Here is a 27141-nt window from a genome sequence, read left to right on the forward strand (position 1 = left end):
CCTGGAGGGAAGAAGAGGTCAGTGTGGTGACGCTGTCTGATATGGATCTATCCCCGGGCCTCTGGACTTTATGATTGGCTGATAGGAGGACCCGTTTTTTTTTAATCAGAGGGGAGATTTAAAGAGGTAGCGGATTAAAGACGAGTCTGAGATCTGATGGGTCTTTATTCTATAATCTGTTTGATATGAGTCACAAAAAACTTTATTAGTTTTATTTTATAATTACATTTCTGAGCAGTAGATGGGTATTATCCTCCTGAGACCCAAAGGTGAGAGGTGACTATATCTATTAGTGTTTGACAGGCTACTCTCATTACTAGTTACCTTCATTTGAAAGTAATAAGTTACTTAACAATATGGTACAGTATGGTATGGTTTGCAGGCAAGTGTGAAGCGTTCGTGATGAGAGTCAGCACCTTCAAATCTGAGGTCATGGGGTCATGGTTCTCTCCTGGAAACCGGTGGATTGCCAAGTTGGGGGAGAGTTCAAGTCTTGTTCATGAGTGAGGGCAGAATGGAGCATGAGATGGATCTGTCATGGTGAAGAGGGAGCTTACTGGTCCATCTACGTCTCAACCCTCACCTATGGTCATGAGCTCTGGGTAGTGACTGAAAAAGTGAGGTCATGGATACAAGCAGCCGATACGAGTTTCCTCTGTAGGGTGTCTGGGCTCAGCCTTAGAGATAGGGTGAGGAGCTCGGAGTGGAGCCGCTGCTTCTTCGCATTGCAAGGGGTCAGTTGAGGTGGTTCAACATCTGATCAGGATCCTCCTGGGCGCCTCCTGTTAGAGGTGATTCAGGCACGTCCCACTGGTAGGAGGCCCCGGGGCAGACTGGTGAAAATGAATGGATGGATGAAAGTTTACCATATTACTCTCTGTGTGGAGTAATAAGTTACATCCAACATATACCAACATCACCCAAATGTGCCGATCACCAGGATGAGGAAACAACAAACCAGAGGTCAGCTCCTTATCTCCGCTGCTTTCTTTATAATGGCTTTTGGAGATACTTATTTCTTTTGACGCTCTGGATCAGTGTGGATGAATGAAAAATAAAAACAATAAACACTTTATTTCGTGTGGTAACACGTAACGTGACATTATGAATGTAAGCCTAAAGCTTAAAGGTCCTGGCCCCCCTTATTTCACTGCTCCAAACCGCACTGACAAACCACTGGACAGGAGCTGCTCTTCTTCTACCTCCTCTCCCTCAAAACTTGCTAAATGGCGCCTCTTGGTGGCCGAAACCGTGCAGCACATTCACAAACATCACCTCTGCATAACATCCTTCATCATGGTTCAAAATCCAATTACAGCAGGACATTTGAAATGAGATCATCACCTGCATACAAAGAAATGGTTGAATTAAATTACACAACAGTACTTTTGAATGATTTTTATACTGTAGTTTGTACTTTTAGATATTTATTAGTATTGTCAAATGAAAGTTATTTGTCTTAAACTTATGATTGTTTTCTCTTTTTCTCAGGTCTTCAGCAACAAAAATCTTGGGTCTTGGATATTTTTAAATATCCCATGGAAAGAGACTCTCACTGCAGTCTGTTCTATTTTGTTCTGAAAATGTCGGCGTGCAGCCTCGTTCTGTGGACGATAAACCAGGTGCAGACTGATAAAGGGTCAAGGTACCATGTCTGAAGGGTTGGTGTTGGTTCCAAAGGTACTACGTTGAAAGTGTTTGGTGGAAACAGGGCTAAAGAGTGACAAAAAATTAGCTAAAATGGCTGAGAAGAACAGACTGCGTGTGATAATGTTATACTGGTTTTGATACAATACATACTCAGTCTAGAGCTGAAGGTGCTCTGATGGGACTCCAGAGTGGCGTTGTCCCCTCTCGGACACCTACACTGACGACTCCAGTTCCACTCCCAGGACGGAACCAGCTTTCCTGATGAGCTTATTGAGTCTGGGTGTTTCTCAAAGTCGAGGGCGGATCCGTAAACAGTGTCTTCTACTTCTACCTGCCCATGTTCCCGCTTCGTCTCCCTGCTAATCGTTCCCGCCTATTTGCCTTGTTATCTTCAATTGAAGTATTGTCAGTCAGCTGTGACACGTTTAATGTCTTCCTAAGGTTTTAAAAACCTTACCTGCACGAGTCTTTATGAGTTTATCCATGAAACAATCTCTGAAATCAAACCTTAATAATGACATTGAAGGCGTAAAGCAATTTACTCTCACATCTTCAAATGTGAATATTTTGCTCCTGCTCTCATCAACAGTGTCTAAAAAAATTTGGCAGAAGACCCAGGTGACTCACTCACCTCAATTCACCCTGTCGCCTGGAGCACAAGAGGCGGAGCTACGCCATCCACACCTGTCTGCCTAACTGCCACTCCACCTGAGGGTGTTGGCTGCCTCTCCAGACTGCATGCACTGCAGGGGTTTTTTTTTGGGGAGTTTTTCCTTATCCGCTGCGAGGGTCATAAGGACAGAGGGATGTCGTATGCTGTAAAGCCCTGTGAGGCAAATTGTGATTTGTGATATTGGGCTTTATAAATAAAATTGATTGATTGATTGACTGTGTTAAATTTAGTCTGAGAGGAAGTAGAAAGGAGCCTCTACCATGAACAATAACATTATCTTATATACCTTTAATGTCCTTTATCCTCCATTCATTCAAAAACTCAGTTTTAAAACAGGAAGTCTCTGACTCACTTCAGAGCTGCTTGAAAACACAAATACAACAGACGACATTCAGTTCATGTCTTCATAATATTTTATTTCATATAAGAGCAAATGCAGAGTTAAATGTTTTCATGGCTGGACGGCAGGTCGAGTGTCACACAAGGCGTGGTCGTCAGTGAATCTGCAGCCTGGAACACAAAACAACAGTTCAGCAAGAAGACAAGACAAAGACACAAGAAGACGTTCAGAGCTCCGTCTTGACGTGTGACACCTTAAAATGAATCAAAGTCCAGTTGTGAATCGAGTTTTTTTTCTAAGCTTGTTTGATTTTAAGAAGTAGTAATGTGCACCACATAAAGTTACTCCGAACTTTTTGTTGGGGGACACTAAGATATGAGTCAGCAGTGAAGCCTTTGGTCTCAAATTGTGACGCAGTTTATTTCATTTCCTCACCTTGCAGGCTCACAAAAGGACAACCAATCACACCTTATAAAAGAATGCATCACACCTAGCAACAGGGTCGACCGCACCTCCTCACTGAGGTCACACTCTCTGTCCATTCCCTGCTCAGAGAATTCTCCTAAACTAGGACTCCTTACACAGTGAGCACCAGCCGGGATTAAAGAGCAGTTGATATTCGGTCTGAAAGTCTCTTTTCAACGAGCTAAAATGCAGTTACAACAACAACGTGTCACAAAGCAGATGAGATCAACCCCATTCACAGACAACACTTGTCTTTATCTGGACACATTTTCCCCACAAATACAACATGCTAACATTATTAGCACAAGCCTATGGCATTTTACATTGTATAAACTAGCCTAGCAGCTAGCAGACTTTTCCTCTTCTCATATAAAACCAGGGACAACAGCAACATTTAACAAAGGTAACGGCACATAATTTGGCTCCATTACAACTCACAAGGTTCACTGACAAAACAACTGTCCCACTTCAAACAAACTTAAAAGTGGCCGATATGAAATAAATAAAACTGCTGCAGAAGATATTTTATTCATGTTCATGTAAGAGCTTGTCGCTTAGAATGAGAAGCTGATTTGGAGAAAAGGGTTTAATTAACTTTGTATCTCACCTGTATTCACCTCTCTAGCGGCGTCCTCGTCCACGTCCACAACCACGCCCTTGGCCATGGCCATGCTTGCGCCCGCCTTTTTTGCGACGACTGCCGTGCCCGTCATCGCTGCCGCTGCCACTGCCACTGCCGCAGCTTCCATGGCTGCCACCACTGTGGTCACGGCCGCGGCTTCCGCTACGATGAGGGCTGTGGTCACGGTCATGGCTTCCGCTACGATGAGGGCTGTGGTCACGGTCACGGCCATGGCGATCAGGGCTGCCTCTGTCCCTGCACTGATCCTGGTTTCGGTCAGGGCTGTGGCTGCTCCTGCGCTGGCGATGGTCTCGGTCAGGGCTGGGGCTGCTCCTGCGCTGGTGATGGTCTCGGTCAGGGCTGTGGCTGTGGCTGCTCCTGCGCTGGCGATGGTCTCGGTCAGGGCTGTGCCCGCTCCTGCGCTGACCACGGTCGCGATCAGGACTGCTTCGTCTCTGGTGGTCATCGTGATCACCTCCATGGCGATCTTCTCTTCTCTGGAAATCGTCTCTTCCATGGTGATCATCTTTATCCTTCCTGCCTCCAGGCCCATGGCCCCCGTCGCCACCCCCAGAGCAGTCCTGCCCCCCTGTCGCGGGGCCTTGGAAGAAGCCAGCGAGTGGGTCTTCTGTTGGATCAGAAGAAAGAGTTAAATAAATAAATCTGTTTCAAGAATAAAGCACAAACACGTACAACAACCATACAAGAGAGAATGGACAGAGGAAGAGATCTTACGTTGACCGTCCCCTTGATTTTGAAAAAAGGCCATTTTGTGTCGGCGGTGTTCGTCTCGGTGGCAGATGATCTCTTTAATGTCACAGCACTGAATGAAAGAAAACAGGGAGGTGCCGTTTAATGTTTAATCGAACCAGTCTGACTGCAAAATTAAAGGCACGGCAAACAACAGTGCATTAAGAAAATTAGTTCAACCTATAAGTTTGGGAAAGACCTTTAAAATGCTGGAGAACTTTATTAAAGGTGTTTAGTTTTTAAAGCAACAGCTAGTTTGTTTTTTTGTTTACTCGTCTGCAAAAAGGAAGTGAGTTTTCCGTTCGGCTGATCACTCCTCAGCAGCTGTTCTAGATTAAACTGTAATTAGAAAATATTCCAGACACAATGTGTCACTGCCTTGATAGGAAACTAATCAATGTAACCTTCTTTTCTTTGATTAAATCTCAAAATCTTTTCCCTTTCCTTGTGCAAAACTCAAACTAAGGAGAGAAGAAAAATCGATGTACTTACATGAGATGAATCTCAGTCAGCGACTGAACCTGTGAGCTGACAGATGATGCACTGTAATTAATGAGCGCTGTCTCTCACAGCTGCATTTGTGTCGCATCACGTCATCGTACGAGGCAGGTGGAGAGAGGCGTTGTAAAGTATTTGCTAGTTTGAACCTCAGCCAAGCAAAACCTGTCACCTGTTAGTCTGTATCTAAAGAGAGGAGTCAATAAATGCATGTGCTGTCTTTCTTAATCCAAATGTTTTTCCATTTGCAGGCGGCCATGATGAGGGAGTTCAGAAAAGCAGATGCATCTCAAGAAATTAGAAAGTAGTAAAATAGTTCAAGATTTCTTATTTCTTATTCTTTCTTATTTCAGAAAGTGAGAAAGTTGTATATATTCTGGACTTGGTCCGGTGCTTAAGGTCTGGTAATTGACGCGGCCCGTCTAAAACCTTCCACTTTGTCCCCTGATGAAGTCCTTTGTTGTGGTGGCAGTGTGTTTTGGGTCATTGTCTTGCTGCATGATGAAGTTCCTCCCGATTAGTTTGGATGCGTTTCTCTGTAAATTGGCCGACAAAATTTCTCTGTAGACTTCTGAATTCATTGTTGCATCGTCAATAAAGACCATCGGCTGTATCGACAGACGTCGATACAGCCGATGGGTTCCGAGAACGCTGTGGTAGAGGTTAATCTTGGTCTCATCAGTCCATTGCTCTCCCCCTTCCTCTTCCTCCTCTGCATAGACTGGACCATGACGCAAGTAACCAGCAATAACCGAACCGGCATACAGTGGAGCTTGACTGAACAACTAGAAGACCTGGATTGTGCGGACGATTTAGCACTCCTAGCACATACCTCCCAACAGATGCAGGAAAAATCACGCAATCTAGAGGTATCTGCTGCTTCACTTGGACTCAAAATCAACTCATCAAAAACCAAGGTAATGCGCATCAACAACAAGAACAACTCTCCATAAATCTCTGGAGATAAATCTATCCATAAATAAAATCTGGAAAGCAAAAAACATATCACTCAAAACTAGACTGAACATCTTCAACTCAAATGTCAAACCCACCCTACTCTAAGGATCAGAAACCTGGAAGATGACCACCAACATCCGCAACAAACTCCAGACATTCTTCAACCGCTGCCTCTGACGCCTCGTTGGAATCTACTGGCCCAACACCATCTCAAATGTGAACTTGTGGGATCTCACTAAGCAAGAACCATTAGAAAGCCAAATCAAGAGGAGAAAATGGAATTGGATAGGCCACACACTCAGAAGACCAAACACCTCCATTATAAAACATGCACAAACATGGAACCCGCAAGGCAACAACTGACTAAGAGGACACAAGACCAAAGAGGAGAATATGGAATTGGAGGAGTTTCGTCAATGGCCTGTGTTCTTCAGGGAATTTAAAGGCATAAGTAAGTAAGTAAGTCATCAGTCCATTAAACTTTGTCCCAGAACTTTTGTGGCTCATCTCTGTACTTTCTTGCAAATTCCAATCTGGCCTTCTGGTTCTTACTGCTCATGGGTGGTTTGCGTCTTGTGGTATGGCCTCTATATTTCTCCTCTCGCAGTCTTCTTCAAACATTGGATTGTGATACCTTCACCCCCGCCTTATGGATGTTACTGGTGAGTAACTGGTTTGTTGACATGGCGTTACTGTGCTTGATTGGCCGGCCAACTCTCCTGACCTGAACCCCACAGAGAATCTATGGCGTATTGTCAAGAGGAAGATGAGAGACACCAGACCCAACAATATAGACAAGCTGACGGCTGCCGCAGGCTGATGGCATCCGTGTCACACCGCATCGATGCAGTAATTTGTGCAACAGGAGCCCCGACCAAGTATTGAGTGCGTAAAAGAACATACTTTTGAGAAGGCTGATATTTTTTGTATTATAAATCATTTTTAACTGGTCTTATGTCATATTCTAATATTTTGAGGTACTGTATTTTTTATTCTCGTGAGCTGTAAGCCGTAAAAATCAAAATTAAAATAAAAAAAAAAGGCTTGAAATATTTCACTGTCACTTCAGATTTTTTGAGATGCATCTGTGAATCTGGCAGGAGTCCATCTTTTCCCATCAGTGATGGGAAGTAACAGAGTACACTTACAAGCACTGTACTTCAGTAGCATTTTGAGGCACTTGCACTTTACTTCAAAGAACAGTGTGTCAGATTTAGGGGGTTTGGTGACATCTAGTGGTGAGGTTTGCAGATTTCAACCAGCTAAAACTTCTGGTTGGATTTTCTTCAATGATCACTGTTAGGGAGATTTTTATCAGGACCAGAATTATCCACAGAGGTCTCTTCCTCTCTTCCTACAGACAAAATTGTTGCGCCAAAAAATACTGGACAATTCCTACTATCAGGCTTGAACCTCACTATCTGCATTGCCAATTTCCCGTCTCCAAAATGTTCCTAAGCATGGGTCAAAGTTTCTCCCATAGAGTCTGTTTTCACTTTTCCATGGGAATTAGCATACGCCTCTTTCAGGCCTCATTTTGTGCGTATGCAATGTGATTAAAAAACGCTAAAAACACTGATTAAAGCAGTTTCATGTTAAAAGAAATCTGTCTTCCAACGCTCTCATTTTGGAGGGGCCCAGGGGCGCAGGCAGGCCAGTGAGACAGGTTCCCCATAGAGAGAGTGGGCCCTCCAGCAATATGTTGGGTGGAGAATGGGTCCTTATGAGTGATTGCCAACTGGGAAATGCGTTTGTGGTCAAAGAAGAACTCTCATTAAATTAAAGACAGTGCCATTTGTTAAATATGCCCTTGAAAAAAGCAAACCCAGCTATGCAATGATGATTGTTGGGTAATATGTATGTTGATGTTATCCACTGTCAAGTCTTTGATCATGTGACGAGATGATACATGCACAATAGCATACACCAGGATCCACTGCAACTACCCTACGCCACTGGAAGGAGTGGTTCCTTCTTTCAGCGTCCTCTCCGAACGAGTGACTGCACAGAGAATGATGAGAACAATTTTAAAACTGCAGTTGCTGTGTTTTGCCACTTGGTGGCAGCAGAGTTGCGTTTTCACATCCAGAACACAGACGAGCTGAACAGGCTTCAACCACCATTTCTGCCTCTGTGTGACTCTGTGGGGAGGGCTCACCTTGTTTTAACATCTTCCACGAGTTGTCTTCATCTATGATAGACAGATACATGTGATTCATGGACTGCAGGGGTGTGGCCATCATTTCAGAAGTGAGGGGGACGCATTTCTTTGAATGGTTTATAATAATATATATAATATATTAATATTAAATATATATAATATTCTCCTCCATTCTATTGCATTTCTTCTGAGCAGTTAAAGAACCAAACCAAATAACCACAAACAATTGATGACCAGGAAAAGAGGTCTTCCTCTGCAGTCGGTAGCACCTGGGTTCCTCCTGATGCAGAGGGCCCTAAAACTGACAGGATTCTGGGTTATTATTATAAGAAAAGAAATTGGTTGGATAATGAGAAGGTCAGAGGTCACAGTTAGCTGAGAGTACATGGAGCAACTTCTTTGACTTTTAAAACAGAAAAACTAAACCATAAAAATGCCCAAATATAATGTATGTGTGTGTGTGTGTGTGTGTGTGCGTGTGTGTGTGTGTTGATCCCGGGTAAACGCAGGCTGCCAGGTGATGACTCGGCAGCCTGGTGCAACCTTCTCCAGCCCAGCAAGAGCTGCTGACGGTTGCCACGGAGACAGCTCAGCTCAGGGAGACCCTGGGGCCAGCTCTGAGGACACCTCGGCCGTTTGAGGACGCCGTCTCCCGGGCGACAAGAAATGCAAAAAGAGACACAACAGAGGAGAAGAAAGAAGGGCTGACTGAAGCTGTCAGCGCTGTGACTTCTCCTGCAGGCTGACGACAGATTCCAATATTGTACCTGTTGTTTAGTTTAAAAGCTGATTTCTTTTGTTTTGTCAGAGAATACACCAAAAAACAAAAGAGAAATGTAAAACTTTATTAAACTTAAAAAAAAAGAGAATTAAATTGAATTAAATTAAATGAAAAATAAATTTAATTCAATTAAATTGAATTAAATTTAAAAAAATAAGATGAATCAAATTTTAAAAAACTAATTTGAATATATTTTTTTTAAATAAAAAAAATTAAATCGAATTAATTAAGTTGAACTAAATTAAAAAAAATTAAGTTGAATTAATTTTTTTTTTTTTAGGATAAATCTTTTTTCTTTTTTTAAAAAATTAAATTGAATTAATTAAGTTGAACTAAATTAAAATTTTTTAAGTTGAATTAAATAAAAAATATTAAGTTGAATCAAACTGAATTAAATTGAATCAAAAAAACATTTAAATTGAATTAAATTAAGTTGAATTAAATTAAGTTGAATTACATTTTAAAAAATCTAAAATTAAATTAAATTAAATAAGATTTAATTTAATTATTTTTATATTTATTTCCTTAAAACTTTTTCTTCTACACAACTTGTTAAAATTATAAGTCAAATATATTGATTTATTGTAACATATCAAATAATATGACATACATTGAAATTCAAAACTGAGACTTGAATCACAAATTAAGCCTCCCAAGTCGTCATGGTGATATTGTAATTTAAAATGATGTGATGATAAGTAAGAATCATGCCATCTGTTGACTTAAAAAGTCATATTTATTACTTTTATGCAGTGAAATAATGAGCTCTCTCTCCTGACACTTGTTTAACAAACCAAAAGTGGACTGACAGATAAATGACAGATGTTTCCAGGAACTCTGGTCGTGTTTCAGCTCGTTCCTCCGCACAGAGTTTCAGTGTTTGAAGCAAACAATGGGCCGTCTTGTCGTTGTCCGCGTGAGGAGTGAATTTATCAGCGAGACAAAGACACAGTTTATCATGTAATCAACAGCTCTGTTCTGACTGGAAACACAGAGTGGAGGGGAGGTCAGAGGTGAGGGAGGCCGCTGGAGGAAGTCATCCGGGGAATTCAGCTCACTGTGGAGATTATTCATGTCATATTCACAAGATATACCTGCTCTGTCATCGTGTTGTCTGGCTGATTAAAATCTAAGAGGCTACATTAGATACAAATATGCAAAATGAGAAATGTTTTTCTGTATCTTTATGATCTCTGCTTCCACTTAAAGTTAAATAACTAAAATCAATCACATCTGTTACAATAGTTTTTACCTTCCTGGGATTTACTCTGTTTTATCTCACTTTGCAATTTTTGTTTAGAAAACTTTATAAGAGTCTTAAAAAATGTTCAGAGCTGCAAAGTGCACCAGACTAGTAATAAAATGTTTGGTTTTTACCGCGACATCGCTGCATTTCCTGCCTGGATAATGACATTAAAACCGATCGTTCTTTCATGAGACATCGCTGTATTTCCTGCCCGGATAGTGCCGCGAAAAACAGTTGTTTTTCCTGAGACGTCACTGTATTTCCTGCCAGGGTCTTGTCTCAAAAGGCGGCTGCTTTTTGCCAAGAAATCGCTGCATTTCCTGCCAGGATAGTGTCATAAAAGCAGTTGTTTTTTTTACCAAGACATCCCTGTGTTTCCTGCCAGAATGGTACCAGAAAAGGCAACTGGTTTTTGCGGAGACATTGATGCATTTCCTGCCTAGATAGTGCCACGAAAAATGGTTGTGTTATACAAAGACATCGCTGCGTCTCATGCCAGGATAGTGCCAGAAAAGGTGATTGGTTTTTGCAAAGACATCGCTGCGTTTCCTGCTGGGATAGTGGCATGAATGCAGTGCCTCACATCCAGTAACAGAGCAACACTGCCCTCTGCTGGACATAAATGTCCAGAGGTCAGACAGAGAATGCTTTTTACGGCTTTAATGACAGATTGCTGCATTTCCTGCCGCGAAAGTGCTATTAAAAGGTGATTGTTTTTTACCAAGATGTTGTTGTGTTTTCGGCCGGGATAGTGGCCTGAAAAATTGTTTTTTTTTTTTAATGTCGCTGCAGATTGCGCCCCTCAAAATGGTTATTTTAAGCCCAAACATGACTCTTTTCCCAACCGTAACCAAGTGGTTTTTGCACCTAAACCTGACCACATGTTAACTACAGTATTGTTGAAAAATAAAATGTCAGTGATCCTCTACATACTAACATGCAAATGTAGCATATCAGTAGATTGCAGGAAAGTACAATGCTAACATTTATTTTATTGGTTGCTGCGATCAGGTTGCTGTCTTGTTTGCACACAGTTCAGTGTTTTCAGGGAGTTTTATCGAATGTAGGATTATTTTTCATCTTCTATATGTTATATTAGTTCATACCTAATCAGCCCAATACTCAGTTTGACCTGCTTCAGTTGCACCAAAAACAAACCAAACACCAGCCAAGTTTCCATCCAAATCTGGCTAAAGTTTTGAGAAAAACACGTCTGGCACACGTCTGGCCAACTTCACCAGTGAAAAGAACGTCTTCATTAACATGCACGGCCATCCGCTTCCTCTGAAACAGGCCTTTGTGTCCCAGCAGATGCCCTGAACACATCGCAGAGAAGCAGAGCCGAATCAAAGAGAGATGCCTGGCAAAGCCCCTCTGCTAGGTTTCCCTGCTTATCCTATGTTTTCTCATTCCAGGGCAGCTGTGTTGATTGAGTGTGATTAGTGGCATGGGACACACCTGGGCCCTGTGTGCTCCATGCACACTGAAGAGATCAGCAGTCAGTCTGGGCCGGCTGACTTCCTCATCACACCTTTGCTTTTTTTCTTTTTGTTTCCGCAGTACAACACCCCTACAGCACATTTTCACTCATCCAATCCCTACATTACTGATTTATCAGACTCCTCCTACCTATGTCATTGACCTGTTTGGATTCCTTTTTGGCTAAGAAACCACTTTATTTTCTAACCGTCCCTTGTGTCTCCCTCTTTTTGTCAAGCCTAAGAGCTGGACTGTGACAAATACACTTTTTAATATAGTATGCCCTTAAAAATGTCACGGTATAGTGTGCCCTAAAATGTCTCAGAATAAAATGCCTAAAAAGTCATGGAAACCTTCTTTGAAGCTTAAATCTGCTAAATGCCAACTAATTTATCAAGATGTGTCATATTTCTAATCTTTGGTCATGTTTAACTTGTTTCAAAAGCATCTGTGTATTGTGAACATAACGGAGCACAACACGAATTAAAAATTGTAATTCCTAATAATGACGAGCAACATGGAAAATCTATCAAAGAGATTTTGTGACTTTGGGTGATCTGACTTCTTAAAATAAACTCAGTTCCTTCAACACTGAAAACAACGCAGCTGGTAACAAGAGAAGAACTATCTTACCTCAGAGCTCCTCATGTACCTTCCTTCCTCTTCTTCCCAGATGTCGTCCACTGAGGCTGCACATCTACAAGAGTGTGACAAATAAAAGCACCTGTCTTATCATGCAACAAAAGTCAGCATTATTACTGGAAAGTGAAGAACTGCATCATGTTGATGAATAAGAAGACAAAGACAAACCTGAAGTTCACTAGTTCCAGAGCGTTTATACATCAGTCCACGTGCAGTGATCTTCAGAATGAAACATAAAATTAAGTCTCTTTAAGTTAAAGGTAAACCGTGTTGCACACAGTCAAACCAACCTTGGTGTATGAAATAAAGCCGTGCTTAAATTATCTTATAGATCAAAGTGTTTTGACTAAACAGTCTTCATCAGGGTATAAAGCGCATTCTGGGACACACACTGTGTCACATGATCTCTTGATGACTGTTCAGTTACACACCTGTCCCCGATGTGTTTTGATGAAGACTCTTCAGATGAAAGGTGCTGGTCTATCCATGAATTAATAAAGGATTTTTAACCACAGGCAGAGCATCCGGGATGCATTTTTGGGCTGCCGGCCTGCACTGTTGACTTTTACACTGAGTAAGCTGGATAGTCATGGCTTTTTATTCTTATGTGACGACTTGCCCTGTCCTTAAAGAGCACCTAATTTTTTGCAATCACTTACAGCTAGTGCAGCACTCCCTATTTTTTCTTTCTTTGTCATAGAATTGTATGCCATTAAAAACTTCAAAGTGTAGTATGCAAACACGTCAAAATATAGTATGTCATAAAAACTTTCATAAAAATGTCATAGTGTAGTTTGCCAGAAAAAAACTGGTTGCTGACTCACATGTCTTTGTGTCCTTTCCATTCCTTTCCTTTATGTCCGTCATTGTAATTATTATTTTATGAGGCTTTATTTAACGGATTTCACCTTTATGGTCAGTTGCTGGTGTAGCCCTGTGGCTATTATTTCATTCATTTCTATGAAGGGATTACTATTTCATTCATTTCTTGAGGACATTAAAATGTGTTTTGTGTTCTATTTCATCTCTCTAAGAATACTTTAAAATGTTTGTTAAACAGGGCACAAGTTAATGTATAAATATGTTTAAAAATATTAAAATGTTTAAAACCAGTCAATGTATTTACAGCTAAAACAGTCAGAATTCATGGTTGGAGTTATAACCATCATAGTTTGTTTGTTTGTGCAGACCACGTTGTGTGTATGGAGCATTTAAGCTTGATGTCAGCATGGAATGTCAATCACTCATTCTCTCTTCTCTGATTGGCTTGTCTGTAGTCTTTAGCCACTCTTAATCTCACCTTGTTGAGGGAGGAGGTTCTTAGCCTGACCTCCATGAAAACGCAGGTTAGCTGCGGCAGAAGCTGTATTGCTGTCCGAGCTGGATAAGCATAAAGGAACAAGAATATAACACTCCAAACTACCAAGACTGACGGAGAGTCGTCTTGTGGTTGCTGTGTGTGACTTTTGAGAAGCTGCCAGAGGTAAATGCATGTGTTTTAATGTGTATAAAACGAGCTGTAATGCTAATCGCTGCTAGCCTTTAGCTTAGCCTCTCTGTGGCGTGTCATACTGTTATTTTGCATTGCATTTAGCACTAGCTCATTTGTTTAAGACATGCTGTGGTTATTTCGCCATGAATTAACCCGTAGTTTGTTTACTAAGAGGAACTGTGTGGTTCAGAACTGAACATTTGCCCGTGAGAGGGAGAGAGAAAGAGGACCGGGAGGGACCTGGACCGCTGGAGAGAGACTTAGAGCTGCTGTACTGAGCTCCGTTTCGGCACTGTGTGGCTGCACGGCCCCATTCCCCTTGCCGCCGAAACTGCATTGCCCTTTGCCCTTTTCCCCTGCTCATCTGCATTACTGACTGTCGGCTGGATTTGTAAGTACAGAACTAACTCTTTGCACGTGCGTTTTTGTTTATGCTGGTTAAACCCAGTGAACTGGCCATCTAGTTTCCAGCCTCCACGCTCACAAGCATCGACTGGACCCACAACGTGTTTATTTATCTCATTCAAATAAGCCCTGTGTGAATGTGTGTGTGAGAGTGGGCTGTGGACATTGGATTAAGTTTTCTTTACCAATACAGCTTTTTCTATTTGAGTTCATTTGTGATCAGAGTGAGTCTATTTTGCTGGAGAGGTATTGTGAACTGTGAATATTTTCATCAGTAACCCATTTAAAGGTCAACAGTGAGCCAGATAAATAATTTATAAATTGCCAATTCCTGTTTTTCTTTTAATAAATGCCCTGTGTTTATTTTACTAAATTTGGTGTAGTGATGGTAAGTGAAGTTATTCATTGGGTTTAAAAGGGATAGTACCAACATTTTTGGTTACTTCAGAAAAGTTATTGGAGGCACCGCCAAGTCATTGTATATCACTACCACAGTTGTCACAGGTGTTTAGCGCCATTTCCAGTCGAACTTAGGCCCCGTGTCCCACTGTACTACAACACCCCCATTAGTATTAACTAGCTACATGGGACTGGGGTTACACTGGTTTTGTTCTGTGCCTGCAAATTCTACCTCGCACTTTGTGATTCCACCTGGAATTAAATATTACATATAAATAAAGTCTTGCTAGCTTGTTTGCTTTTTGGTAAAATAGTCAGTAGGAATTCATAACAAAATATGCTATAAAATATAAATTCTACAAAAAACATTAAAAAAAATTATTCAGTTATTCAATTAAATTAATATTTCCTTATTTTATTTGGTATTTTTGTTGTATACACGTATACAGTGATGATTTCTGGGTAATAATGTTGTTTAATGTCAAGTCTCTATTTGATCATGTGACAAGACCATAAGATTATAGAGTAGCTAGTTTACTGTGGGTGGCCTGTTGGAACTATACACTAGTGTAGCATCTCAAAAAATCCATTGTGAAAAATGTCTCAAGAGTCATAGTATAGCATGTTGAAAAAAAAAAAATATTTAAAAGTGATTGGGTAGTATCTAAAAAAATTAAAAAAGTCATCATTCGTATGTTGGGAAAAAAGTCAAAAAATAGTTCAAACCAAAATGGAGCAAAAATTTAATTTAATTTTGAAAATTATTCATTTTGATACATACAGGTAGCTATACATATTGCAAAACTCTACACCAAGTACACCAAAGCATACATTTTCGTTTCCAAATATTTATTTGAAAACAAAACCATTCATACAGTCAATAAAAAAACATTTTGTTAATCATAAAAAACAAATGTAATCTCAACAGTGACCGCACCAGCCGGCGGGACTGCGGCTGAACCGCTTCCAATGTTCATTCATTCATTCATTCATCAATAAAAAAAAAAAGTTTCCACTAATTATTTCGGTGTTTATTTCTTTTATTCTTTTTTTTTTATTAAAATGCGAAATATAGCCAACAATATTATAGACCAGCAGCAGCAAAAAAAAAAAAAGGTTGTCAGTCCTATTCTGTGGTCTGTAATATTTTTTATTTCATCATAACTTCTCGGAAATTACTCGCAACCCTTAGTGCGCACTGTTAGTAAATCAGTTTGTACATTTTTTTGCGTGTGCAATGAGTTTGCACACGTTTTTATACACGCAAACCTTTAGTAGATCTGGCCCTAAATGCAAACTGATCACCTGTGAAACACAATCCTGTCCCCAAAGGGAAGCAGACATGTGATGCTCTCCTGTAAGAAGCTGTTCTTCCTCAGGGTCACAGTGGATCTGAGATGACGACTACAGCAGCAGATGCTGAAGAAGCTACGAGTCCAGAGAGCAAGTCTCCACCAACTTTACTCAAGAGGGGCCAAGTCAAGTCGTGCTGGATTTCATGGGAGAGGGAGAGTAGCTGCTGGACAAGATTTCCATTCAGTCTGCAGATAAAAATGCATGAATATGTGTTAAGAAAGTAAATTATTATTTTGCATCTTCATTAATTAGTGTGTTTCTGAGGCTTAGGAAAGACTTACTTGATTGTTAGAGGGCCATCATGGAGCAGCAGTGGAATGAGACCCTGAGCAGGAACACAGAGCTCAGTCAGGTCTAACCGTCTGACTGTCCAGTATCTCAGCAGGGACGCCAAACTACTGACAACCCTCAACAATACTCTGTCTGATGGTTGGGCTGTCTGAGGTGAGAGAGAAAGTTCTTCAATAGTCACCGAACAGGCCACTGTTCCTCTTCTTACCCATCGACACATTAGCAAGACCATGTCATTTGAAAGCCTGAAAATCAAAGAGAATGTTTAAAAGTTGTGAAATAAATTATGTTCATCAATAACTGGATTTTCAAATGGGACAAGATGGTGTTATAAGAACAAAAGCCAGTAATTATATAAATCTCTGGAAGAACTGTGGATCACAGCTGAAACACAACAACATGGATAAAGTATAAAAAAAGCAGAGGTAATATACACTGCTCAAAGAAGTGAAGGGAACACTTTATGGTCACAGTCTAACAGGAAGTCAGTTAAACTTCAGGGATATGAATCTGTCCATTTAGGAAGCACAAGTGATTGTGAATCAGTTTCAGCTGCTTTGGTGCAAATCAAAGTGACAACAGGTGCAATGGAGAGGCAAAAGCAAGACAACCCCCAAAAAGGGAATGGTTTTACATGTGGTGTCCACAGACGGTTGCTCTCTCCTTATCCTTCCTGACTGATTCTTCTCTAGTTTGGTCTTCTGCTAGTGTCCTTGGCACTACTGGTAGCATGAGGCCGTACCTGCAGCCCAATCAGGTTGATACCAGATACCAGGAGACCGGCCGTTACACCAGGAGAGCTGGACAGGGCCGTAGAAGGGCATCAACCCAGCAGCAGGACCGCTATCTGCTCCTTTGTGTGAGGAGGAACAGGAGGAGCACTGCCAGAGCCCTACAACATGACCTCCAGCAGGCTACTGGTGTGCATGTTTCTGACCACACTGTCAGAAACAGACTCCATGAGGGTGGCATGAGGGCCCCACGTCCTCTAGTGGGACCTGTGCTCACAGCCCAGCACCGTGCAGCTCCATTGGAATTGGCCCACCACAGTGCCCTGAGCCTGGAGACACCGTAGTGAACTTTAAGCTGCCTGTAACATCATCCAGCATGACCGGTTTGGCGGTGGGTCAGTGATGGTCTGGACAGACCTCCATGCAATAGCCAACGGTACCCTGACTACTGTTAGGTCCCAGGATGAAATCCTCAGAGCGACTGTCAGACCTGGGTTCCTCTAGGTGCAGCAGACCCTGGGTTCCTCCTGGTGCGGCGGACCCTGGGTTCCTCCTGGTGCGGCGGACCCTGGGTTCCTCTTGGTGCAGCGGGCCCTGGGTTCCTCCTGGTGCGGCGGACCCTGGGTTCCTCTTGGTGCAGTGGGTTGATGATTTTAGTTTCCACTGACTGTTATGTCATTTTGTTCTCAACAAATTATACAATGTACATCAGTAAAGACTTTACCTTTTTTTGAGCAGTGAACAAGATATAGTGCATTAAAGGCCATCTCATGTACAAAGTCTTTCACTGAGGATGAAATTTAGAGAAAGCACATTCAACAGAATAAAATAGTTAAACTGTGTTATTGATTGCGACAATGTTATACTATATTAAAATAATGTGTAATGGTAAATAATTACTCAGCAGAAAAATGGCAAGTATATTTATCTACATTGTATACATCTGTAAATGACTAATTTCAAAATGCTGGTGATTGTGAGCTGACAAACTTCTTCTGATATAAGCCATACATGATTACTAAATAAACAGGATTTGTCTGTCTTACCTGAGCTGTGAGATATAAGGCAGATACTGTAGGAAGTTCCTCACTTCACTCTCATGATCTGACCAGCCTGTCAGCACCACTTGTTTCTTCTCTGACTGGAGTTTCAGCACTTCCAGGAGGATGGAGGTCTTTCTCTCTGAGAGGTTTACGGACCAGACTGCAGGAGGTAACTGGAAAACTGACTGTAATGACGGAAGGACACTCAGGCCTGTTTTAGTCTCATAGTCCTTCACATGAGAGCAGAGCTCCAGCAGGAGATCACAGCTGTTATTTCTATGAAGGAGTGTTTGATATATGGACAGTGATGATATCTGGTTCAGTATCTTCTCTCTTGTCTGCTGTTCACTCTCGACTGTGGCACAGAAGAGATTCCCAAAGAACTTGACTTGCGCTGAGACTCCAAGCTGGATACTGAACCTGGAATGAGAATGAAACATTTTGTTGTGATTTAATGTCAGAAGCAATAACAGAGCCATGCATCACTGACACATCTGCTAAAAGCCTACAAATACCCACTGAAATCAGTCACCTTAACGTTCAAGTAACAATGCTTTAAACTGGGGTATACCTGGATTTTGAAAAACTTTTGCTGAATTAAATGCACAAAATGTTTAAGCAACCATTTAAGTCAGGCTACAAGGTGTGAAATACCACTCCTGAACCAACAGGGTGGCTGAAAGAAATACCTTACTCTCAGAAAGTTTTCTTGGTCCTCCAGACCTCAGCTTGACCTCCACAGTTCCTGTTAACTGCCATTTCCTACTGACATTACGTACTGAGAAAACAGTGACGCTAAAACACTTTGCTATCTTCTTATACTCTTCATCAGTTATTTTAGTTTTCAGAGTGCTAGGCAGCTGTTTAGAGGAGCCCATGGCTGCTGATTGTTGGGACAAGGTTTCAGGACTCAGGATATTTATGAAGCTTTGAAATTTGCATCACCTGGCCTTTCCTGACAAGCCAGAGTCCTTAAGGTGCGGACACACCAAACCAACATCAAAGAACTAGCAGCGACAAAGGCCAACTGTTGCGTTGTCTACGTCGCCTCACGTTGCCCTGTGTCAGTTGCATTTGAACACACTACACGGACTACATCCCACGGCCAAGTAGCACGTACGTTCTGCGCCTGCGTGAGAGAGAGCGGAGTGAGAGAGTGGTACATCCTGTCAGCCGAGGGGTTTCCTATCTGTGCAGCCGAGCACCGCAGCACCTCCATGGACTATTACATCCAGACTGTCCTGGTGTTTCCTCCGCAGGCTCCACTTCACTCAGCTGCCCGATAAACCCGCTGCTTCTTCCCACTTTAACCTGAATAACAAACCAGGGCTCGGTGCTCCGGCTGGATCCAAACGGAGAGCCGAGGCTAGCTCAGAGACTAGCAGAGGCTAACTGGCTGTGCTTCCCTCCGGTCATGCTGCGGCTAACGCTCCGCTAGCCGTTCCCAGCTAGCTCCGGTTTGTTATTCAGGTTAAAGTGGGAAGAAGCAGCGGGTCTGTCAGGCAGCTGAGTGAAGTGGAGCCTGAGGAGGAAGCACCGGTTAGCCCCAGTTTCACTACAGGCAGATTCATTCGCTACAGGGGCGAGAAAATAAAACCTGAACAGCCAGTCAGAGTGATTTCTCTGTCACTGACAAGCTCCGACTCCGATTCAACATGCTCAATCTGCCGAAAAGCCGCTGCTGCCGAAGGACCGACGGTGCAGGACACACCACAAGAACTAGGCCGACAGATGCTCACTGACGGCCCGACTTTGGTCGACAGCTGACCGTCGGCTTGGTGTGTCAGGGCCTTAACAAGCTCATTAAGGTCTGAGACCCTGGTTAAAGGTGCCTTAAGAGCTCAAATGTCTTGGTTTGCCCAAACTCTTGCATGGTGCTTCTTTCCTTCTTTTTCACTATCAAATTGTACAAAACAAAAAAATAAACTGATCTCCTTTAAAATGTTGAAAAGCATGTTTCATCTTTACCTTTGTGCTTTTTGGAGATCAGTTCATCTTCTACTCACTGAACTATTCACAGTAACGGAAATTTTGACAAGGGTTCCCCATCTTTTGCATGTCACTGTATCCATCAGTTAACTCCAAGGCCTGAAATACTGGACCACAAGTTTTAACATCCATCATTTTGCAAAACTCTGACAAACTTCATACAGTACTAGTGCAACAGGACTAGGAGTTATTGTGGTAAAATTATCACATCCTGATGACATGGAGTTTCTTTTCAGTATTGCTCATAAACATGAGGAAATACTTTCATTCACCCCTCTTAATCATTCATTGTTCAAAGTCTGTACTCAGTTAGTTGTATTATTGGCCAAAATGACTGTTATATCCAGATAATATATCAAAGGCACCGGGCTGAAAACGTGCCCACAAGGACAGAGGGGAAGGTAAATGAACAGAAACACATCAGAGAAGCACTTCAAACCTGTGGCTAACCCAACTGGGCCTTTGCCAAAACCTCAGACAGACCCAGAGCAGACAGAGAGGAAGGGACACAAAAACATATCAACATTGTCATTCCTTATGTCACAGGAGTGTCTGAGAGACTCAGGAGGATTTTCAACAAACACCACATCCCTGTGCACTTTAAACCCAGTAACACAATGAGACAGAAACTTGTCCACCCCAAAGACAAAACACCCAGACAGAAGCAGAGTAATGTAGTGTATGCACTTCAGTGCAGCCAGGAGTACACAGGTGTATACACTGAGGGCACAACTCAGGAGAGCCAGCTCCTCGGGTCAAGACTCAGCTGTCCACTTACATCTACAGGAGAAGGGACACTCCTTTGAGGACAGCAATGTGCACATCTTGGCCAGGGAAGAAAGATGGTTTGAGAGAGGAGTAAAAGAAGCCATCTATGTCAAGCTGGACTGACCATCGTTAAACAGAGGGGGTGGCTTACGACACTACTTATCACCCACCTACAATGCAGTCTTGGGATCCCTCCCCAGACGACTTCACACCCATTCACCCTTGGTCCCACCTGACCCTAACGACTCACATGGTGGCCAGGTGGGTCAACTACTCACATTGTGACCTTAAGGACTCTGAAACTAAGAGCTCACGTGACCCTAACAACTCTGCAAGGGTTCCCACCCACACAGGGTTTATAGCCTGCAACTCAGTACCAGTCATTTAGAACTAAAGAAGTTTCTTGGACGAGAGGCGAAATGTCTTCAAGAAACGCAAGCAAGTCCAGTTGCCTATGATACAGCACTCACGATTACCATGACCTGGATGACTGACAATCTCCACCGATAAACTATCAAAGGCATAGTATACAAGAGTTGTTGCTTACTGTTTGTAAATACGCTTGTCGCAAGCCAACCTGGGATTCACTCTCGTTTGAAACGAGCAAAAGAGATAATTAAGTGAGATTACTTTTGTAAGAGTCAATACATTATTTTTTTTTTAAGGAAAATCCTGCATTCTATCCTTTTAATCAATTAGTGCCAAAACCTGAAAGAATAAATCACAAGTTTGCATCTGTATTCTTGTGTAAAACTATAAAACTAAATTTAATTCAATTACTTTTATTGTAATTATGAATAAATACAACGAAATTCAATACACAGAATACTATGGAACTCATTATAAAAGTAACTACCTGAGCTGTGAGATATAAGGCAGACACAGTAGGAAGCTCCTCACTTCACTCTCTTCATCTGACCAGCCTGTCAGCACCACTTGTTTCTTCTCTGACTGGAGTTTCAGCACTTCCAGGAGGATGGAGGTCTTTCTCTCTGAGAGGTTTACGGACCAGACTGCAGGAGGTAACTGGAAAACTGACTGTAATGACGGAAGGACACTCAGGCCTGTTTTAGTCTCATAGTCCTTCACATGAGAGCAGAGATCCAGCAGGAAATCACAGCTGTTATTTCTATGAAGGAGTGTTTGATATATGGACAGTGATGATATCTGGTTCAGTATCTTCTCTCTTGTCTGCTGTTCTCTCTCGACTGCAGCACAGAACAGATTCCCAAAGAACTTGACTTGCGCTGAGACTCCAAACTGGATACTGAACCTGGAATGAGAATGACACATTTTGTTGTGATTTAATGTCAGAAGCAATAACAGAGCCATGCATCACTGACACATCTGCTAAAAGCCTACAAATACCCACTGAAATCAGTCACCTTAACGTTCAAGTAACAATGCTTTAAACTGGGGTATACCTGGATTTTGAAAAACTTTTGCTGAATTAAATGCACAAAATGTTTAAGCAACCGTTTAAGTCAGGCTACAAGGTGTGAAATACCACTCCTGAACCAACAGGGTGGCTGAAAGAAATACCTTACTCTCAGAAAGTTTTCTTGGTCCTCCAGACCTCAGCTTGACCTCCACAGTTCCTGTTAACTGCCATTTCCTACTGACATTACGTACTGAGAAAACAGTGACGCTAAAACACTTTGCTATCTTCTTATAGTCTTTATCAGTTATTTTAGTTATCAGAGTGCTAGGCAGCTGTTTAGAGGAGCCCATGGCTGCTGATTGTTGGGACAAGGTTTCAGGACTTGCGATATTTATAAAGCTTTGAAATTTAAATCACCTGGCCTTTCCTGACAAGCCAGAGTCCTAAAAAGCTCATTAAGGTCTGAGACCCTGGTTAAAGGTGCCTTAAGAGCTCAAATGTCTTGGTTTGCCCAAACTTTTGCATGGTGCTTCTTTCCTTCTTTTCACTATCAAATTGTACAAAACAAATAAAATAAACTGATCTCCTTTAAAATGTTGAAAAAACAAGTTTCATCTTTACCTTTGTGCTTTATGGAGATCAGTTCATCTTCTACTCACTGAACTATTCACAGTAACAGAAATTTTGACAAGGGTTCCCCATCTTTTGCATGTCACTGTATCCATCAGTTAACTGCAAGGCCTGAAATACTGGACCACAAGTTTTAACATCCATCATTTTGCAAAACTCTGACAAACTTCATACAGTACTAGTGCAACAGGACTAGGAGTTATTGTGGTAAAATTATCACATCCTGATGACATGGAGTTTCTTTTCAGTATTGCTCATAAACATGAGGAAATACTTTCATTCACCCCTCTTAATCATTCATTGTTCAAAGTCTGTACTCAGTTAGTTGTATTATTGGCCGAAATGACTGTTATATCCAGATAATATATCAAAGGCACCGGGCTGAAAACGTGCCCACAAGGACAGAGGGGAAGGTAAATGAACAGAAACACATCAGAGAAGCACTTCAAACCTGTGGCTAACCCAACTGGGCCTTTGCCAAAACCTCAGAAGACCCAGAGCAGACAGAGAGGAAGGGACACAAAAACATATCAACATTGTCATTCCTTATGTCACAGGAGTGTCTGAGAGACTCAGGAGGATTTTCAACAAACACCACATCCCTGTGCACTTTAAACCCAGTAACACATAAGAGATAATTAAGTGAGATTACTTTTGTAAGAGTCAATACATTATTTTTTTTTAAAGGAAAATCCTGCATTCTATCCTTTTAATCAATTAGTGCCAAAACCTGAAAGAATAAATCACAAGTTTGCATCTGCATTCTTGTGTAAAACTATAAAACCACATTTAATTCCTTTTATTGTAATTATGAATAAATACAACGAAATTCAATACACAGAATACTATGGAACTCATTATAAAAGTAACTAATTACCTGAGCTGTGAGATATAAGGCAGACACTGTAGGAAGCTCCTCACTTCACTCTCTTCATCTGACCAGCCTGTCAGCACCACTTGTTTCTTCTCTGACTGGAGTTTCAGCACTTCCGCAAGATTGGACATCTGTCTCTCACAGAGGTTTATGTAAAAGATTTTAGGTGCTGACTGGAAAACTGACTGTAATGATGGAAGAACACTCAGACCTGTTTTAGCCTCGTAGTTCTTCATGTGGATGTATAGATCCAGCATAAAATCACACCAGGTTTCTTCAAGAGGGAATGTCTCAAATCTGCACATTGACGATAACAGCACCAGTATCTTCTCTCCTGTCTGCTGTTCTCTCTCTGCTGCTGCACAGAACAGATTCCCAATGAACTTGGCCCCTTTAAAAGGATCTGCCCACTGAGAAAGCAAACTGAAATAATGAGAAGGAAATATTTTGTTAGGATTTGATCTCAGCTGCAGAAATACATCCACAAACTACTGATGGACTCCAACTTGTACATGCCTATTGTGTATAAAGTAAAATTAAATTTGAAACACTTACGATCACATTTTTTTTTTTGTGTCATTTACTGACTCATTTCACAGCCACTAATGTTCTGTCCGAAATCACTGCATATGTGCCTCCTAATGATTTTGTTTACTTTATGTAATTTTACTTTGTGTATGAGTTCTATATGTAAAGTATAGTCACAATATATAAATATACATAGTGTCAAAAGAAACTCTAGGGTCCATATCATGTAGAATAGATATATAACTCAATTAAATATAGAAAATGATGATTCACGGTTGTCTGAAATTCTAATTTGCTGCTCACTATGCAGGTGGTTGAGTTTTTATCAGCCAGTGATAAATTAAGTTCCCTCCAGTTATAGTTCAAGGGAAAATTTGCCACTTTTTTAGGTGGATTTCCAGTCAGTGTTGAGGGTAAATGTAATTGATTAAAGCAATAAATCCCACAGTGCATGGTATGTTAATCAAGAAAGCCAAGTTCACAGCTGCAAAATCTTGTTCTTATTCTGCCTGCATCCAGTGACGTGAAAGTAACATAGTTGAATGCAAGGACGAACTACAAGCCATTTCCAGACCTACCAAACTTGGAGAATATTTTTGAGTACACATGCGAGTGCAAAAGCTGAAAATTTGCAAGCGCGCAAAGCGCATGAGCTAAAACCCTTAGCACATCAATGTCTCACTCAGATACCCAAAGCTGAAAACCCTGATCACCAGCGGCAAAGATATTGTTTGAACGTTGGCATTTTTGTGCATCAAATACTTAGGCTATTGCAGCATTCTACTGAACTTCTATGCACCAATTTGTGTTCATTCTGCATCAATTTGTGTTGGAACTATATTTATGTAAACAAAAAGTGGAAGGAAAGGTCCTGCACACTGTCCTCACTGGTAAATACAAAAATGTATTTCCAGATAAACGTTTCGGAACAAAGTTCGTTCGTCTGACTACAGTGTGCGGGACCTTTCCTTCCTTTACCTGCAAGCTTGATGTTTTGTCCTACGCACCAGTCATAAAATGTTTTACGGTGTGCATCAGCCTTTTTTGTCTGTAAACAAAAAGACAAAATTCTGGCCCAGCTGATATTACTGCATTCTACTGAATTTCTATGCACCAATGTGTGCCCATTCTGCATCAATTTATGGTGGTGGTGGTGGTGGTGAGTATTTTATGTAAAAGATGCACCCTTGGGAGTAAAGTGTACACTCTACAGACAACTCACCTACCTTCTCTTCTTCTCTCCCACTTCTCCTCCTCACTGACCTTTCTCCACACCCCCTATTTAGCCCAAACAGAATGGTGTCTTATTTTTAGGGGTGCTCACTCTCTCATCCTCCTCCTCGTCTGACATTGTTGTTGTCTACCTGAAACAAGCTTGCTCATAAGTCTAAAACCTTTCAATGCTGGTCACTTTGTGCCCCAGCAGTCAGAGTAATATTTTCACTTTGGTCATCTTAAAGATATGTAAAAGATGTTGAAGTGTCTTATACTCTACAGACAACTTTACCTGCCTTCTCTTCCTCTCACACTCTGCTCCTCTCCTCACACTTATCTCCTTTCTCCACACCTATTTAGCCCAAACAGAATGGTGACGCCCTGTCAATGCCGTTACTTTTCTGAATGATTCCATTGAAGTACTTCATGATAAAGTACTATCCACTGTAATTTTTTCACTTTGGTCACGCTATGTAAAAGATGATGGCTCTTTTCAACTGGAAGAACCAAACACCCACAGATTTAGCCCTTCACAGGACCGTGTTTCGCATTAGCTTCACTCCTGCCAAAACACAGTCCTTTCAACCACCATTAACTTCGCCGGTGAAAAAATCAGAGGCAGTCTCTTTAAGAATGGCGCTCGTGTTTACAAGTCTCAGAAAAACATTTCAAAGGCACTTACCAAAGCAGAGGGGTCTATTCTAAAATGATGGCTAACGTTAACGCAAGCTAGCGAGTGAGAAAACAATACAGCCAACATTAGCTAGCTAATGGACATCTAACCACGACCTCACTGACTTGGCTAATGTTACATTTCAACAAACACACAGATCATCAAATAATCGAGATTAACATTATATTAACAAGACGAGATATAATAATAGGCCTAATCGTTATATATTATAATAATTCTCTGTACACGTACCATCTCTCACGGTAGGCAGAGCCCCATGAAACCACCGGTTGCACTCTCGTTGATAAAACACAGGCTGCAGGACACTACCAGGAGGATCTCTTTGTTTCAGACAAAGTTTAGGACACATTTTGACCGATGAGGTGAAATGCTAGGCTATGCGAAAAAAGCACCAATTCACATCTGATCTAATCTGAGGGGTGTATAGGCTACAGTAAAATAGCCAACCAGACACTTTCTTTTTTTTGCGTATTTTCAGCGGCCTTCTCGAGGCAGCTGCAACCACGTTTTGACTGGGTTGTCAGTAACTCATGCAATGCAACCTGGTACATGCAGGCACTGTCAATACAGCTCCACAAACAGGTGAATTCAGCTTTTTGGTAAATATAGCATGCACTGAGGAATGAATTTATTGCTTCAATTGACTACATTTACCATCAACACTGACTGGAAATCCACATAAAAAACATGGTGAATTTTCCCTTTCAAAATGCAGCTAAATGTAGCATTCATTCTGGTTGTGAAATTAAATAGAAAGACATACAACCTATATAATCAGCCCCAAAATATTTTGTTTTAACTGCTTATTTTTAAGATGCTTGCATGTGCAAAAAGGCAGGGCAAGTTATAGCAACAAGTTTTTCTATTTTTTCCAGCAATTACTTTTCACCACTGGTAATTAGGTCTATTTGTGGATTTGTTTTACTGCAGTGTGGCCTCAGTCGATAGGTTCTAGTATCAATGGTTACATAACATTGTGTTTACCAGAGACTGTATCTGCCGTGACTTGTTTTATTTTTGACTGCCCCTGGTGATGGTTATGTTAGAATTTATCCAACATTATATTTGCATAACTCTCTTT

At 41.4% G+C, this 27141-nt stretch overlaps 2 protein-coding genes across 6 annotated transcripts in view; both read right to left on the bottom strand.

The window, feature by feature from the left end:
- Positions 1-2739: 2739 nt before the first annotated feature.
- On the bottom strand, positions 2740-4646 carry LOC126402323 (uncharacterized). Its single transcript, XM_050064213.1, has 3 exons — positions 4486-4646; positions 3736-4378; positions 2740-2833 (listed from the first exon to the last, which is right to left on the bottom strand). The coding sequence occupies exons 2-3, from the start codon at positions 4301-4303 to the stop codon at positions 2775-2777; spliced, it is 627 nt and encodes a 208-aa protein (XP_049920170.1). The 5' UTR covers positions 4304-4378; positions 4486-4646; the 3' UTR covers positions 2740-2774.
- Positions 4647-15297: 10651 nt separating this feature from the next.
- The window catches only part of LOC126403187 (uncharacterized), a 30468-nt gene continuing 18624 nt past the window's right edge, over positions 15298-27141 (bottom strand). For 4 of the 5 annotated variants that reach the window (XM_050065697.1, XM_050065698.1, XM_050065701.1 and 1 more), the window contains 5 exons: positions 23627-24046; positions 21595-22011; positions 17985-18401; positions 16198-16452; positions 15298-16101 (listed from right to left, as the gene is read on the bottom strand). In XM_050065697.1, coding sequence (XP_049921654.1) covers positions 15942-16101; positions 16198-16452; positions 17985-18401; positions 21595-22011; positions 23627-24046 — 1669 coding nt within the window. In that variant the 3' untranslated portion in view covers positions 15298-15941. The remainder of the gene's footprint in view (positions 16102-16197; positions 16453-17984; positions 18402-21594; positions 22012-23626; positions 24047-27141) is intronic. The other variant, XM_050065700.1, reaches the window with a different exon arrangement.

This window comes from Epinephelus moara, chromosome 16 (assembly GCF_006386435.1).
Source record: "Epinephelus moara isolate mb chromosome 16, YSFRI_EMoa_1.0, whole genome shotgun sequence".
NCBI classification, from domain to species: domain Eukaryota; kingdom Metazoa; phylum Chordata; class Actinopteri; order Perciformes; family Serranidae; genus Epinephelus; species Epinephelus moara.

What these genes read in the sequence shown, in the direction of transcription:
- LOC126402323 (XM_050064213.1), bottom strand. Translation starts at nt 4,303, where the DNA reads ATGGGCCTGGAGGCAGGAAGGATAAAGATGATCACCATGGAAGAGACG. An exon ending in CGCTAGAGAGGTGAATACAG is followed by an intron (nt 2,834 to 3,735) that starts GTGAGATACAAA and finishes TTTGTGTTCCAG; the next exon opens with GCTGCAGATTCACTGACGAC.